We start from the raw sequence: 16,768 nt of genomic DNA on the forward strand, positions 1-16,768 counted from the left end.
ACATGTCCCCCATGCAAAGGAGCCCATCGTAATCCTGCAAAGAAACCAGAAGCAGAAAGCCCGGGTAAGGATGTGGGATTTCAGCCTCATGTGATCAACCTCTTAGAGTGATCTATTTTGGTGGAAACTTGTACCATCTCTGCTGTCTGGTCAACATCAAACCCACCTCCCTTAACTAAGGCAGGTTTAGTTGCTCTGAAACCACTTTTTCCATGTATAGCCAGCTGAACACCTCCCCCAAAATGTTCCACAGCTCACTTAGACAACATGGTCCATTGCCCCACTGTTCTTACACCAACAGCTGTAACATTTGCACCAAAGTCCTCACCTGCAGCACCACCATTTTGTACCAACTTGTGCTGTTGCACTAGTGCGATTACCTGACTTGCCTCATCCTAAGTACTTGTTGCTAAGGCAGCAAACTGGTGCACAAAACTTTGGAAATGATACTTGCAAATATCACTGGATGTTCCTTAGATTAGTCTGGAGTCTTTGGCCAAATGAGAAGTATTTACGACATGCCCCAGAAGAGCGCATACAAACTGTTACTCAGCCTGCTTTTGGCTATGCAAACTATGTCATGATTAATCTTAGCCAATAATCTGTTGGTGACTCCTTGCAACTCTGGGTATGTTCACCTGTTCCAAGTTCCACTACACACAAGTCAAGTTCTATAAAAAATACATTCCAATTTTGCAATGGGAAAAAATATATGAGGTTGAGTTGTCCCTTCCCATCATCCAGGCCTTTGTTCCCCAGGGGGGAGCATGTACCAAAACCCCTTACCCATTATGGTGACATCATACTCAATCTGGAAGAGTGCCTCCTGGCTGCACTGACGTAGGATGTTTAGTGCATCAGCGTGGCTCACACTGTGAAGGGGAATCCCGTCAACGCTCAACAGCCTGTCCCCAATTTTCAGAGACCCCTCCCTGTAGGAAAAAGTGCATGAAGAAATCTTGAACACATCTGGAACCAGAATATTACCCTAGAAAAATACTTACAAGGATTCTTAGCCCTGCTTTACTGGCATGGCTGCTACTGCTGCTTCTGTAATTGCTCCTATACTGGTCCCAATATATGCAAATGTAGTGCATATATTGGGATCATATGAATCTAGGTTTATGTTAAACCTAGATTCACATGATCTAGGTTTTTGGAAAATTTATAAAATAATGCAAGCAATGTCTGGCCCACTTAGAGATATGTTGCTTTCATGGTACATAAACATAGAAGATGAACCACTGGGTGGAAGTCTGTATGTATTAGGACTGACACAGGAGTAACATCACCCTGAGCACTGGGAACACAGGGGAAGGGCAGAGTGAAAATTCTCACTGAGATGTTAAAAATAATAAAACAAAAATGCATATGCAGATGGAACCATGCTAGTAAAGGTATGTGAAAATTCTAATGCACATTGTAGTCCTCCAAAGTAGAAGCTTTCTCCTGTTGTTTCCAGCATTCCACCTGCAGGGAAAATGTTGCAGTGGATGCACTTTCAAAGCAGGATACCCATGTGCATTTTGAGGGGGGCAAAGCTGCATGGAGGACTATATCACATGTACCACTTTATTTCTGAGTCAGCCCTTAATAGGAGATACTGAACAATTAGCTGCAAAACAGATAAGGGATCATACAACAGATCATCAACTGCAAGCCTCAATCACAGCATACATACAGCTAACTGAATATCTTGAAAATCCATAGTTCAAATTAGCAGTAAATTTTAAACATCAGGATCTGGATTTGGCCTGAAGCTCTTCCCTGTCTCCTTGAAGACTGCCATTCAAGAGATCACTTGGGGAAGATAAATATGAGACATAAGTACATGTAAAGAAAAAGAAAAAGAAGATTCTAACACCTAGCCTAGGACCTAGGTACACACTTGGGATACAAACCTACTAAGAAATTCATGTTGTAGGTTGGTTAAACGTCTATTTGTTTAAGCTCCATTGCGAAATGAGGTACAATGTGAACATTACCTGTCTGCTGGGCCACCTGGCCTAACATATGTCAATACTAATGGCCTGGACTTGTGCCAGTCTTCATGGGCTCCTCCTGTAATAAAATTGCAAAATCATGCATGAACTGTAAATTCACAGATATGAGAAATCTCTTATTACAACAGAAGACATGAAGCTTTTGTCAGCAAATGGCTACCAAAGATTCTATAGAAACGCACACAAAACCCTATTATCTATGTTTGTCAGTCTTTGAAGATTGCTTTACACATCTATTAGCTTAGGATTTTTGATTTACACAGAACACCAAGCTTTGTTCCCTCCCCTTTCTTTCAAATGATCCAGCAGCGTGGTTTTCTCATCATCAAGAAAAAAGATGCTGACCTCGTAGTACAAATCCAAAACTGTTGCCTTCTTTGTACAGGGTCACTTCAATGGTCTTTGGGATGATGCCAGCACTATTATCTGGAGCTGTAGATAAGAAAGTAAAGGGATGAATTAATATCAAACCTGCCATACCCTTCTTCATTTTTTAGTTCTGGATTTGATCTAAAATTTGCCTAATCGTTCATACAAATCTTACAATATGAAGGACTTTTGAATTAGATGAACAGAAACGTTGCCTTAAATATCTGAAGCTATTTAATAATAGCATTAAAATACAGTTCAATCTGTCTTCTAGATTGCCCGCCAATCAATCTTAATACATACACAAGTCTTAAAATGAACCATTGCCCTTTCTCTACAAGCTTCAAAGCAGATTGCTCCTTTCAGAAGCTGGTAGGTCTTGTCAAAAATAAGAACATAAGAAGATCAGACCAAATGCCTATCTAATCCAGCATTCTGTTCACACACTGGCCAACCAGCTGCCAATGGGAAGCCCACATGAAGACATGAGTGCAACAGCACCTTCTTGCTTGTGTTCCCCAGCAACTGGTATACAGAGACATACTGCCTCCAATACTGGAAGTAATATATAGCCATCATGACTTGAAGCCCTTCCTGGCCTCAACCTCCATGAATTTGTCTAATCCCCTTTTAAAACCATCCAAATGGATGGCCATCATTACATCTTGTGGTAGCGAGTTTCATAGGTTAACTATGAACTGCGTGAAGAAGTACCTCTTTTTATCTGATCTGAATCTCCCACCAATCAGTTTCACAGGATGATCTTAGATTCTAATATTATGTCATTGTACTACAAATCCAAAACTGTTGCCTTCTTTGTACAGAGTCACTTCAATGGTCTTTAGAATGATGCCAGCGCTATTACCTAACACTGTAGATCCATAACACATATAACTTTGTACACCTCTATCATGTCTCCCCTTACTTGCCTTTTATCAAAACTAAATAGTCCTGAACGTTGTAAACTTTCCTCATAGGGAAGTTGTTCCAGTTCCTTGACCATTTTAGTTGCCTTTTTCGGCACCTTTTCCAACTCTACGATGTCTTTTTGGAGGCGTAGGGACCAAAAAGGGCTGGATGTGCCTGATCTCATCTAATCTCAGAAGCTAAGCAGGGTCAACCCTGGATGGGAGACCGCCTGGGAATCAGGCTTCCTGCATTGAGCAGGGGTTGGACTTGATGGTCTTCCAACCCTATGATTCTAGCCTAGCCTAGCCTAGCCTAGCCTAGCCTAGCCTAGCCTAGCCTAGCCTAGCCTATTCTATTCTATTCTATTCTATTCTATTCTATTCTATTCTATTCTATTCTATTCTATTCTATTCTAAAACTGTACACAATATTACAAGTGTGGTCACACCATAGATTTGTATAGGGGCAGTATGATACTGGCTGTTCTATCTTCAGTTCCTTTTCTAATTATGCCTAACATGGGATTTGGCTTTTTCACAGCAGCCGCACACTGGGTTGACATTTTCATCAAGCTGTCCACCACAGCCCCAAGATCTTTTGGTCAGTCATCACCAGCTTGGATCCCATCAGTGTATACGTGAAGTGGGGCAAGGTTTTTTGTTCCAATGTGCATCACTTTATACTTGTTTACATTGAACCGCATTTGCCATGTTTTTGTCCAGATGTTTGCTGGATTCTCATATATTTAGTAATAAGCCAGCTGGCAACTTCAGTTGAATAAACTCAAATCCTCATAGCTAAAAGGATAGTTTTTGATTGCGATCTTTAAGTAGAAAGAATGATTAAGCGTAAATCAATTCTGGAGGAAACGTAACTTTGTTCATACTTAATTTGGTACTTCATTTAATTTCTAACATTTATGAAAGCTAAGTAAAAAGAAATGAAGACAATGTTAGCAGTAAACAGTCACCTACTACATGCATTCGGTGTTTTCATCAGTGTTGCCACCTGCTACACCACAATTTGCCTGCCTCTTTAATGTAACAGCATATAAATTATAGCTTAAACGTTAAATCAATTAATCAGTTAGATTAAGCAATTTACAAAACTTTTGATTAACTAAAAAGGTTCACCAGTTAAAATTGGGCAGATCTGGAGTGGGGGTGGGGATATTATATTTAATCCAAGTACTTTAGAACATGGTAGATGGCAGCCACCGTTTTAGGAGAGGCAATTTTCAGAGAGGGTGGCTGCTACAAGATGCACATGCACAATCTAAAAAGAAATTACGCTTTCTGTTAATGCTAGAACTCATATGCACATTTAATCATCGTCTACAAAAACTCATACAAGCAGCCAACTAAGATTCCTTTCACTGAATGGCAGCCCTAATTTCGGTTGGATTCAGACTTCGTTCCCACCAGCGGGAACATTTCTTGAGAACTGAGTTCCCCTCAGCGGACACTCCTGCCAGTCCAGAACTCTGCTCCGGAGGGTTGGGGGCCCCTCCAGAACAGTGTGAGATGTGGCACCCAGGGCTGCGGGAGCAGGGGGAAATTGGCAGAAGGTGCTTCTCCTTTCCATCAGCAGGATCCCTCTGCTGGATGAAAAGCCTTCTCTAGACAGAAGCAGCCAATACAAGGCAACTTTGTATGTTCATATGAAACAAAAGGAGAGGAAGGGAAGTCATCTGCATCTTGAAACATAATTTGTAACCACAAAAATAGCATCAGTACTAACCAGCTAAGGGTAGCTCATATTCTACCTCTAATACTACCCTTTCCCCCACATTCTTCAACAGGCTTATGATTTCATCATGTCGCAGTTTTGTCAGGTTAATCCCATTCACTGACTTGATGTAGTCACCAACGTTTAGCTGATCGCTCCTGTGATATGCAAAACAAAATATCTCAATTATATCTTTCCAGGGCCCCTTTCATAATGCGTGTTTATCTGGGATTACATCTTTACTGGCTAACTAAATACAGAGACCTACACAATGAACAATGTGAATTTAAACCCCATCCAGGGCAACACTAGATGGTACTCAATAACTGAGCACTGCACCAGCAAATTTTTTAAAAAGGGAATGTGCAGGGGAGTGGAGAGATTCAATACCTGTTGAATCACAACTAGAAAAGGTGCATTAGGTGGTGGGGCCAAAGGAAGCACCAAGAAGCCATCCCAAAACATGCTTTGGCTTCATCATGGCAAGAAGCTGAGAATGGACTGTCAAGGCCATTCCAGTTGAGTAATTTTTTTATACTTTGGCATGCTCTGTATTAACTATCTGATATGCTCAAAGCACTTGATTAAAAAAACAACAACACACACACCTTGTAACCCTACCCCAGACTGTAATTCTATACTTTTCTATGTGCCTGTCTTACCTTGCTGCTAGCCCTCCTGGTCTCAAGTTGGAGACTCTTGGTTTCCCATCTTTATCTGTGCCACCAGATATAGTTAATCCAAGGGTGCTTCCCTCTTTTTTAATCAGTTCCACAATGGTGACTCCTCTGAATTCCTCTGGAGATAAAAAGTGGGAGCAAGTCAGTTCGCTGGACATTGTTACACTACCCAGCACATCTAATAAGTCAAACCATCAACATTTTAATTTAGTTGGGCAATTATATCCCGCCCCTCCACCTCTGACAAAGCAGATGCTCAAGGCAGCTTACAAAAACACACACAAAGTTAAAATGTGTCTTCAGCAACAATACTAGTAATAAAAGAATTAAAACTAATCCAGTTTAAAATATTTATCGTAATATGTGCCTATGCTAAAAAGAAAAATGAAACTAGTTTGAATAATAGTTTGCATCCCACCTTTTTTTAAAAAAAGGAATGCATGAGGAGAATAAGCAAAATTAAATAAATATGAATGGAACAGTCAAACACCCTCGTGTTTGCTAGAACAACTCTGACATTGTATAATTGTTAGGTAACTGTAGAAAAGGAGTTTCTTGATCATTCAGGTCGAAACTTTCAAAAAGTATTGTTTGAGCAGCTGGACAGGAAGCATGGGCATTTATTTGTATACAGCCCAATAATGAAATTTCTCTGGATAGAAACATTTAAACCATAAATAGTAAAAAACAAACAAACAACAACCTTGGAATCTAAACAAAATAAAACAAGCAACAGCATAAAATCAGAATAAAACAAGCAACAGCAAGTAACATTACTAGAAAAAGATCTTTAAAAAACACTAAAAGTTCTTAGGGGCCCCATCTACATGGGGAATTTACTCTGGTGCCACTGTACCTCAGAGACAGTCATGGTACATGACATTCCCCCCTCCCTGCAGCAACCACATGTTTTCATTCTGTAAAACCCGCACTTTTGCAAAGTCATTTTGTGATGGATTTTCCCATTGCATCGGCTTCAGTGCAGTTTGGGAGTCTGTGTGACCTCAACTAGTTATACTGCCTTCAGCATTGGCTGGGGGGTGCAGCACTGATAGGAGGAAGGGAAAGTTGCCTCATATCCAGAAGACAGGACATGCGCAGGATTGTGCTGTGTTTTCCCCCAAATGAGCCTTAAAATCAGCACATTGCTATGAGATGACTTTTGTTCCTTTGCAGTCTTCACTTCTGCCCTGAACACAGCCCACTAAACGTGTCTACTCAGAAGTCATTCCCATTGACCTCCTCTGCACTTACTCAGCATGGAGCTGGAGAGCGGTGGGAAAGCCTGCTGTTCTGAATCTCCCCTTTTCTGGAGGAGTGGAGGAGTGCACCTTCTCGCATCATGTTAATGACTTTAACACTCTTGGTTTCCCCCCAAATGAGCCTGCGCTTTGGGATGATTTTGTTCTTTTGAAATCACTACATCTGCTCTGAAAACAGCCCACTAAACATGTCTACTCAAAAGTAATTCCCATTGACATCCATTGCACTTACTCAGCACGGAGCTGAGGTTTTTTTTTTTTAAAAAGGAAGCTTATTGATGCTGCGAGACTCCACCCACATATGCCCAAACTGATGCCATTTCCCATGCAGTCCGCCAGGTAGGGATGGGGGAGAATTTCTCCCCGAAACTTCGGGGGGCTGAGTGCCAACGTGTTCGGCCCCCCTAAGTAGTTTCGGGGAGAAATTCTCCGCACCCCCCCACACCCCGCACACCCCCCCGGGACGGGACTTACCTTTCCCGAATGTCCCTCCCGGAGGTGGGTCCCGGCGGCAGTTCGTCAGGTCTTCGAAAGGGGCAGAGGCGGCAGCCGGTCTTTTGACCGGCTGCCACCGCCGCCATTCCAATAAAAGTAAAAAACAAACAAACACACCCCCGTGATAGGCTACGTGACGATTAACGTAGCCTATCATGGCTAGATTTGCAAAGTCAGCCGTGATAGTCTGTGTAAATCGTCACGTAGCCTATCACGGGTGACTTTAAAAAAAAAAGCACGTACGGCTAATGGCAGCCCCCATAGGGAGCCGCCATTCACGTTCCTTATTTGGTCGCTGTAGTCTACGTAAAGATTACGTAGACTACGGCGAAAATAAGGGCAACGCTATTTGCGCTGCCCTTATTTTCGCCGTAGTCTACGTAAAGATTTACGTAGACTACAGCGACCAAATAAGGAACGTGAATGGCGGCTCCCTATGGGGGCTGCCATTTGCGTACGCGCTTTTTTTTTTTTTTAAGTCACCCGTGATAGGCTACGTGACGATTAACGTAGCCTATCACGGCTGACTTTGCAGATCTAGCCGTGATAGGCTACGTTAATCGTCACGTAGCCGATCACGGGGGCGTTTTGTTTTTTTTTACTTTTTATTTCGCGGCCGGGCGAGGCGAGGCGCCTCCTCCCCGGCCTGAATTTCGGCCGGGCGAGGCGGGAAGCCTCCCCCCCCCGGCCTGAACTTCGGGGGGAGCAGCGAAGCGCCTCCCCCCCACCGCGAAGCAAGCTGCGAGACCAGGTAAGTGGCTTTCGTGGACTCCTACCGCCAGGCAAAGGAGGTTCTTTTTTTTCTTTTTCTTTTTGTATATGCTGCTTTAATTGGCTGCATGTGCCATGGGAGGAGCAAATCCAATTGTATGAAAACGCGGCTTTTAACTGAATTACGTTGGAAAGCGACTCCATGTAGATGGGCCCGGGATTGGAAAGCCTGAGAACTGTAGATAAAGAATGGGGTAATTTTCAGTGATTCAGTCAACCTGCATGCACAATGGGGCTAAAAGCTGTTCCCACTTCAGCAGGGGTAGGCAACATGCAGCCCTTGGCTGAATTTCAAAAGCCTTCTGCAAGCAATCGGTTCAGACTTCTGGCAAGAGTGAACGGTCCCTGTCCTGGCAGTCCACTAGATGGGGAAGAAGAAGGACAGGGACAGAGAAAGAGTGGGTGGTGGTGAGAGAGAGAGAGAGAAAGAGAGAGAGAGAGAGAGAGAAGAGGTGGCTTCACTCACTTGAGGCTTTGGCCCTGCCCACTGCTGGCTTTGGCCTCTCTCATTGCCAGCGCGCGGCCCCCAATAGATTACCCTCAACTCTTCTACAGCTCTCAGCGGAAAAAAGTCTCCTTGCCTCTGCAGTCCAGGCTGCATATGGGGGAAATTGCATGACTGGATGATGCTACATATAGAATCCTCCCACACGTAGTACTAGATGTTAGGGCTGGGTGGTGGGTGGGAGTTGTAGCCTAGATTTCTCCTTGACATGCTAGGTTCCATGCTTAGAATTTTTTCAGTCATTCAAACCCCGGTAGCCAATACAGTCTGAGGTAGTATGGTCCAGACCAGATGAAATATCTTGACCATTGTAGGGAGGCCAGGAGCTTCCTATGAGCTTGCGTGATCTTTCCCCCTTCCCTCGTCCTCCTCTTCTGTGTGGATTCCATCCGCTTGGTCATTTTCAGAATTAACTATAATGTACCATTACACCACTGTTTTTGCCAATCATGGTTGGAAATGGCTCACACTAATCTTCAAAATGGCAGTGCAGATGCAAAATTAAAGGGAGTGTCCACATGCTCAGGAATGAAAAGGGGCATGCAAACCCATACAGCACTCCTGAGCTCCTAACCACTGTTAAGAGTTGTTGCAGTATTACATCGGGCCTAAGTAATTTTTAAAACTATCATAGATCAATAGATAGTCAAAAGGGGAAGACAGAAGAAATGTTGAAGGTGAGAATGGGTCATGGCAAACAGCAACTGGGGAACATATTTAAACTTTCATTTTTATTGTTCCTTCATATTTGATCAATCACGTGAGTTTTGATATATTCTGTACCAGTTGGAGCTTGTAATACTGGCGACTTGTAAAACATTCTCTGCTCACATGCATTACAAGGCTGAAGAGTAATAAATATTTATAGGGTACTCATTATACAGTACTTATTCACTTTTTTCTCTTGCATTAATAGATTATCCTTTAAACAATGGGTGTTATATTCTTAATCATTCCATTACTGAGTATCCTTGATTCTTGCTCCATTTGGAACTTGATACTATACACATTTGCACAGCGGAGACGTTTAAGATCACCAAGTGTAATCCAAACCAGAAAACACATAGACAAGAGAGGGGTGGATCCCCATTTTCTAGAATGAAAATTAGCATGTTTTGTTCTAGATGAGCTAATATACAGAAAACCTTTTCTTTTCTAAAACAGAGAGAGCAAGGAATGAGCCTTTAAAAATAAAAAAGCTGGCACTCTATCAACATTTTGCTTTTGGGAACTTGCAAGCATGCCAAGATCTCAGGCAACCTTCAGCGAAGGCCCACCTGCTACCAAGCACAGGGAGCTTGGGAAGAATAAAACAGGAAGGACTTCTTTCCCCAAATTTTCTAGTGAAAATCAGCCTTTTAAAACAAATCCAGAAGTTCTGTCACAGTGGAGGTCACCTGAGAAATATGAAATGGGGCATCTTATTACTTTGCTCATGAACCTAAAATGCATGCTCCTTGGAAATCCATGACTAACCCATGATAATCGCCAGGGATGCAGTTAGTGCTGTGCCAAACCCGGCCCCCTACTTTTGGGAACTTTTTCTCTTCTTGCAAAAGAAGTATTGTTTTTTCTGCCTCTTTGGTGGGGAGGGGGAAAATTTTGGAGAATTTTCTCCTTGGGGAAGGAGACAGGGTTTCCACCAGGGTTTTGTAAGCATAGGTGATTCTTGAGGGGGTTTCTTTCTTTCTTATTAAACACCTCCTGCACTTGTAGGAGCCCAGGACTCTTCTCCATCTGGGAGTTCTTCCTGAATGCCTAGTGGAGAGGATGAAGTCTTATGGTCTCCTTGGAGTTCAGAAAGAACTGCCAGGCTGGAGAACAGTTTTGTGATCCTGCATATGAAGGGGATGCTTTTTAAAAAAAATTAAAATTAACCCCTCAAGAACTGCCTACACTTAAAAAGGTATGTGGAAACCCTGTCCTCCTCTGCGAGAAAATTCTCCAAAATTCTCACCTCTCCTAGCCTCTTTTGCCAGGGTTTACATTTTGCCCCCATCCCCTCATGAAATGCTGAAAATGGAAGAATAAAAATTTTCGGCACAGCACTAGGTGGAGTTGAATGATTGTGGACTGCCTTGTTCATGTACACAGCTGGGATCTCAGGAAGACAAGCCTGGGAGAACAACTCCCCAAACACCCTCCAATTCTTGACTATGCAGCCCAGTTCTTCAGAGAAATTCAGACTGCACAGTTACTCATGGTAGAATCACACCATTCCATGTGGTGCTGGGGTGTCAATATTGTGTACTTCATCCTTCACCCTCCTGGTGCACTCCCCTACTTGAACAGAAATGGGGAATAATGTTCTGACCAACACACTGGTTTGGAAGGCATTTATTCATTGTTTGCCTCTGTTTAACCTCATAACTACATCTTCTAATTTCTTAATGCTCTCTATATTGTCACCCTGCTTATTTCACTTATATGCAGAGTACATCATGAGAAACGCGGGGTTGGATGAATCACAGGTCGGAATTAAGATTGCCGGGAGAATTATCAACAACCTCAGATACGCAGATGATACCATCCTAATGGCAGAAAGTGAAGAGGATCTCAAGAGCCTCTTGTTGAGGGTGAAAGAGGAGAGTGCAAAAGCTGGTTTGAAACTCAACATTAAAAAAACGAAGATCATGGCATCTGGCCCCATCACTTCCTGGCATATGGAAGGGGAAGAAATGGAAGCAGTGACAGTTTTATTTTCTTGGGCTCCAAGATCACCGCAGATGGTGACTGTAGCCATGAAATTAAAAGACGCTTGCTCCTGGGGAGGAAAGCTATGGCAAACCTAGACAGCATAGTAAGAAGCAGAGACATCACCTTGCCGACAAAGGTCCATCTGATCAAAGCTATGGTTTTCCCAGTAGTAACGTATGGCTGTGAGAGCTGGACTATAAGGAAGGCTGAGCACTGAAGAATTGATGCTTTCGAACTGTGGTGCTGGAGAAGACTCTTACGAGTCCCCTGGACTGCAAGGAGGTCAAATCAGTCAATCCTAAAGGAAATCAACCCTGAGTGCTCATTGGAAGGACAGATACTGAAGCTGAAGCTCAAATATTTTGGCCACCTAATGCGAAGAGAAAACTCTCTGGAAAAGACCCTGATGCTGGGAAAGACTGAAGGCAAAAGGAGAAGGGGACGGCAGAGGATGAGATGGCTAGATAGCATCACTGATGCAATGAATATGGACTTGAGCACGCTCCGGGAGAGAGCGCAGGACAGGAAGGCCTGGCGTGCTATGGTCCATGGGGTCACGAAGAGTCGGACACGACTGAACGACTGAACAACAACAACAAATTGAAGGCAAAATATAGTAACTTTTCAGCATACTGCTCCAAAATTTCAGTAAGTGCCGGCCATTTTCTCACCATTCCCTGCTGTTCTAAATTGAATGCCATCTGGCACAATCTTACAAATTTCCTCTAGAAAAAATCAAAGAAACGACAAATAAACACTGATGGAGCCACAATTGAATGTTATTACATTGTCGATGGGAGTTAACCATCAGTTTCTGCCAACTGCTTAACAAGACCACACAGAGCACAATTCTCTATCAAGTAGTTAAGATTGAAGAAGAAATTCTATTCAGAATTTTCTTAGAACATATGTACAAAGCAGAGATGGGCGAGGCACCTTGGCAGCCCCTATATATCATTCACTGTCACCATTTGTGGGAATCCCCATCACAACCAATCTTGAGCAAATTTAAGCCCAGAAATCAGAGGAAATTGTCACTAATATTCCCTCTCCATAATTAAACATGAGCCATTATTTCTCTAATCTCCATCATAGCCAACATCCAAGCCACTCTCACAGAGCTTAGCACTACTAGGATTCATTCATTCATTCATTCATTCATTCATTCATTCAATTCATTGATTTTACAATCAGTGCATATTGAGATTCACCTGGAATACAATATTGCAACAATCTACCATGTGTTCAGTCCTACTCATGTACTAACAGTGCAGCATAAGACAGGACCCACATAAGGAAGACATTTATTTATTTAGAGCATTTTTACCCCACTCTTCAGCCGAAAAAGGCTCCCAGAGTGGCTTACAAAAGCTAATATTAAGACAGTCCCTGCCCTCAGGCTTACAATCTAAAAGACATGAAACAAAAGGAAAAGGGATTGGGAGGGAGGAGGGGAAAGAAAGCAAATACATCACTGACCAACATATTGGGCCAGGTTGGTTTCCCCCTTGACATGTAGTAGCCAGTAGCCTAGAAAGTATTAGAAGTAGGGATGGTGGAGAATTCTGCCACGGACTCCAATGAGGGGAGAATCTAAAGAATCCGGCGCCTCGGAGTCCGTGGTGGAACGAACCACTCCCCTCCGCCACCCTGCGAAATTCTCCCTGGATGGACCCTACCTGCCGCCGGCTGGTCCGGTCCATTTGCTGCCGTCTACTGCCCTGGTCTGCGGCCGCAAATGGCGCCCGGCGTAGCCGTGATAGGCTACATAAATATTTATGTAGCCTATCACGGCAAAGAGCAGGGATGCAAATGGCGTCCGCTACACCATTTGCGTCACTACTCTTTTCCGTGATAGGCTACGTAAATATTTATGTAGCCTATCATGGCTAAAGCAGGGATGCAAATGGCGTCCGTTATGCCAGACCTGCAGCAGAAAGAAGTCCGGCTGCAGACAGGCCTGGCCGGCAGCTCTGCAGACTCTCCATAGAGCGGAGCCGGCCGAGGAGGATTCCGGGGGGAGGGACGGATATCCTCCCCCCACCATGGACGCCCCACTCTGGAACGGTGAGTGGGGTTCGTACACCCCTAATTAGAAGTAGGTTCCAATCCTATACCCACTGAACCCAGTGGATCTTTCTTCTGAGTAGACTTGCATAGGATTGTGCTGTTAGACAAATTCAGGAAGGACTGACTGATCAGTGGTCATCAAAGAGCTTGCTTACTTAGCAAAAACTTCTCAACCTCTGCTCAGACACAAAATAAGTGTGAACTTAAACAGATTCAAATCTACAGTTTTGAAGCCAACACATCATATCCAAGGATAATTACTGCCACTACCCAACATATGCAACTACAGGTGTTTAGGGAATATGTGGAAGCACCTAAACAGAAAGAGGTGCAGACTGACAAGAAGTATAAACAAATTTTTGGATTATACAAACATTGAGTAGCTTTAGACTGAACAATAAGGCTTTGTGAGCCAAAGCAGAACTCCAAAATAAAGACAAGTTATTTATTCAAAGGACTGAGATAGAAACATAAAATCTAAACATTTAGAAATAATGATAAAAATGCAGTACTCTTAATCACTGGGGCATAAAGGGGCTTTAACCTATTGTATTCCCAATCCAGATTGGGAGTCTCACACCTGTAATTTTCATTTCCAGAAAGTGATCTGTAGGTGCTAGCTACATCTTCAGAGTAACATGTAGCAATTCTGAGTTACCATAGAAAAGTATAAATTAATCTGCCAATCAGGATTAGCTACTCGAAGCAGAAGCAAAGCAGCCTCAGACAAAAGAATGTAGCATGCCTTTCCTTGATGAGCTTTTTAAGGCAGCAAGCTTAAGACATTAGAACAGGGTGACAACCTGCCTTATGATTTTGCCATTTGAGATAGCTAAACTCATTCCTTCCTTGAGACTTTGGGCCAACCATAATGTTTTTCCCAGAGGATTCTATGGCACTTACTATTTATTAACTATTTCTGTGAACTGCCCAGACAGCTTCAGCTATGGGGCGGTATATAAATGTAATAAACAAACAATTTAGACAGATGATGATGATGATGATGATTTATGACATTTCTATACTACTCCATAGCTGAAGCTCTCTGGGTGGTTTATAAAGATTAAGAACATTAAAAATACAATATACAGACATTAAAAACCATTTACATAAAAAAACCCCACATGAACAGACAATATACACAAAAGAAACATATATCTAAAACAACTTCAAACAATCTCAAAAGCAAACAACCATAACCATAAGACATTCCAGGATCAATTAAAACTTATCATATGCTGCTGAATGCCTGGGAAAAGAGAAAGGTATTAACCTGGCACCGAAAAGATAACAATGTTGGTGCCAGGCAGGCCTAATCGGGGAGAGCATTCCAAGATTTGGGGGCCACCACCAAGAAGGCCCTCTCCTTTGCCACAATCTTCCGAGCTTCCCTCGATGTAGGCAGCCAGAGGAGGGCCTTTGATGTTGAGCGTAGTATATGGGTAGCTTCGTATTGGGAGAGGCACTCCATCAGGTATTGTGGTGCCAAGCCATGTAAGGCTTTACAATTTTTAATTGTTCCACCAGGCCTTCCCTGTAGACTTCTGCCTGGCAGACTGCCAGTCCCTGCAGGACCAGGCCCCCAGGTACCCAGCCAGCTGTGCTGCTCCACCTGCCCCTCCCTGGAGGGGCTACATAAGCTGGCTGGCTGAGGTGGCCAGGGAGAGCCAGGGCCTGCAGGAGAGGCCACCACCACCACCGGGGAAGAGGCGGACCTGCTGCTGCTGGTCCTGCTGCTACTGCTGCTGCCGCCGCCACTACCACCACCACCAGGCCTTCCCTGTAGACTTCTGCCTGGCAGACCGCCAGTCCCTGCAGGACCAGGCCCCCAGGTACAGAGCCAGCTGTGCTGCTCTACCTGCCCCTCCCTGGAGGGGCTACATAAGCTGGCTGGCTGAGGTGGCCTGGGAGAGCCAGGGCCTGCAGGAGAGGCCACCACCACCATCGGGGAAGAGGCGTGCCTGCTGCTGCTGCCGCCACCACCACCACCAGGCCTTCCCTGTGGACTCCGGCCTGGCATTATTTTTAAGGGGATTTTTAATTGTTTTTTTGTTTGTTTTTCTGGGGGATTTTGTTGCATTTTTAGGGACGGGTAGCCTGCCTGGTAGGCGGGAGCGAGGGGGCATGTGTCCACCTGATGGAGGCAGTGGGGGGAGTGTTGGGGGCCAGAACATACCGAGGCTCGGCGGCAGGCGCTGGCGGAGTGCTAGGGGCAGGCCATGCCAGGTAAGGGGAACAAGGGAGAGATGTGTAGTATCTGTCCCCTGCTCCGGGCCTGTCCAGAGCCAAAGGATGGCTGGGGGAGGCGTGACCCCATCTTCTGGCCTTCGTTTGCTGCTCTGCAATGCCAGGTCTGTTACCCAGAAAACCTCCCTCATCCATGACATGATTCTGGATGAGGGTGCAGACCTGGCATGTATTACGGAGACCTGGCTGGCCAAGGCTGCTGCTCCAACCCTTGCAGCCATGTGTCCAGCTGGATTTTCGTATGCACAGCAGCCGAGGGCTGGGGATCGGGGAGGGGGAGTGGCTGTTATCTACCGAGAGTCCTTGGTCTTCACCAGGCCCCCTCTCCGGGAGACCAAGGTTGCTGAGTGCATGTACTGGAGGATGGGCCCGAAGGGCAGTCTGGGGATTCTGCTTGTGTACCGTCCACCCCGCTGCACGACTGACTCCCTGGCCGAGGTGCTGGAGGTGGTCTCTGATGTGCGTGTACAGTCCCCTAACTTATTGGTGTTGGGGGACTTCAACGTACATTCGGAGGCCATCCTCACAGGAGCACCTCGGGACTTCATGGAGACCATGGCCTCCTGGGAGCTGCACCATATTCTAACTAGGCCCACCCATGTAGCCGGTCATGCACTAGACTTTGTGTTTGTTTCTGGAGAAGCGGGGAGTGATCTGGAAGTCGGGGGTATATCCACCACCCCCTTGTCATGGTCAGATCACTATCTGGTGACGTTGGACTTCTCGGTTCCACAACCCCTCCGCAGGGGAGGAGGACCCATTAAAATGGTCCGCCCCAGGCGTCTTATGGATCCAAATGGATTCCTGAACGCGCTTGGGGATTCTCTGGGGCACGCCAACGGCCACTCGGTCGAGACCCTGGTGGGTGGCTGGAATGCCGCAATCACTGAGGCATTAGATCGGGTGGCTCCGAAACACCCTCTCCCCCTGAACAGGGCTCGGCCTGCACCATGGTTCAATCCGCGGTTACGAGCTCTGAAACAGGAGGTGAGACGGCTAGAGCGCCGGTGGCGGAAGTCTCGCTCCAAAGAC

The 16,768-nt window shown here is 44.8% G+C and overlaps 1 protein-coding gene across 1 annotated transcript in view; it reads right to left on the bottom strand.

Moving 5' to 3' along the window:
* GRIP2 (glutamate receptor interacting protein 2) overlaps positions 1-16,768 on the bottom strand; it is a 181,958-nt gene that overhangs the window by 105,045 nt on the left and 60,145 nt on the right. The window contains exons 3-7 of the mRNA XM_084840214.1: positions 5,672-5,807; positions 5,022-5,167; positions 2,349-2,435; positions 1,986-2,061; positions 787-932 (exon numbers count right to left, since the gene is read on the bottom strand). Coding sequence (XP_084696340.1) covers positions 787-932; positions 1,986-2,061; positions 2,349-2,435; positions 5,022-5,167; positions 5,672-5,807 — 591 coding nt within the window. The remainder of the gene's footprint in view (positions 1-786; positions 933-1,985; positions 2,062-2,348; positions 2,436-5,021; positions 5,168-5,671; positions 5,808-16,768) is intronic.

The sequence above is a fragment of the Heloderma suspectum genome, chromosome 2 (assembly GCF_057233095.1).
Source record: "Heloderma suspectum isolate Gila_16-S chromosome 2, 16-S_ref, whole genome shotgun sequence".
NCBI classification, from domain to species: domain Eukaryota; kingdom Metazoa; phylum Chordata; class Lepidosauria; order Squamata; family Helodermatidae; genus Heloderma; species Heloderma suspectum.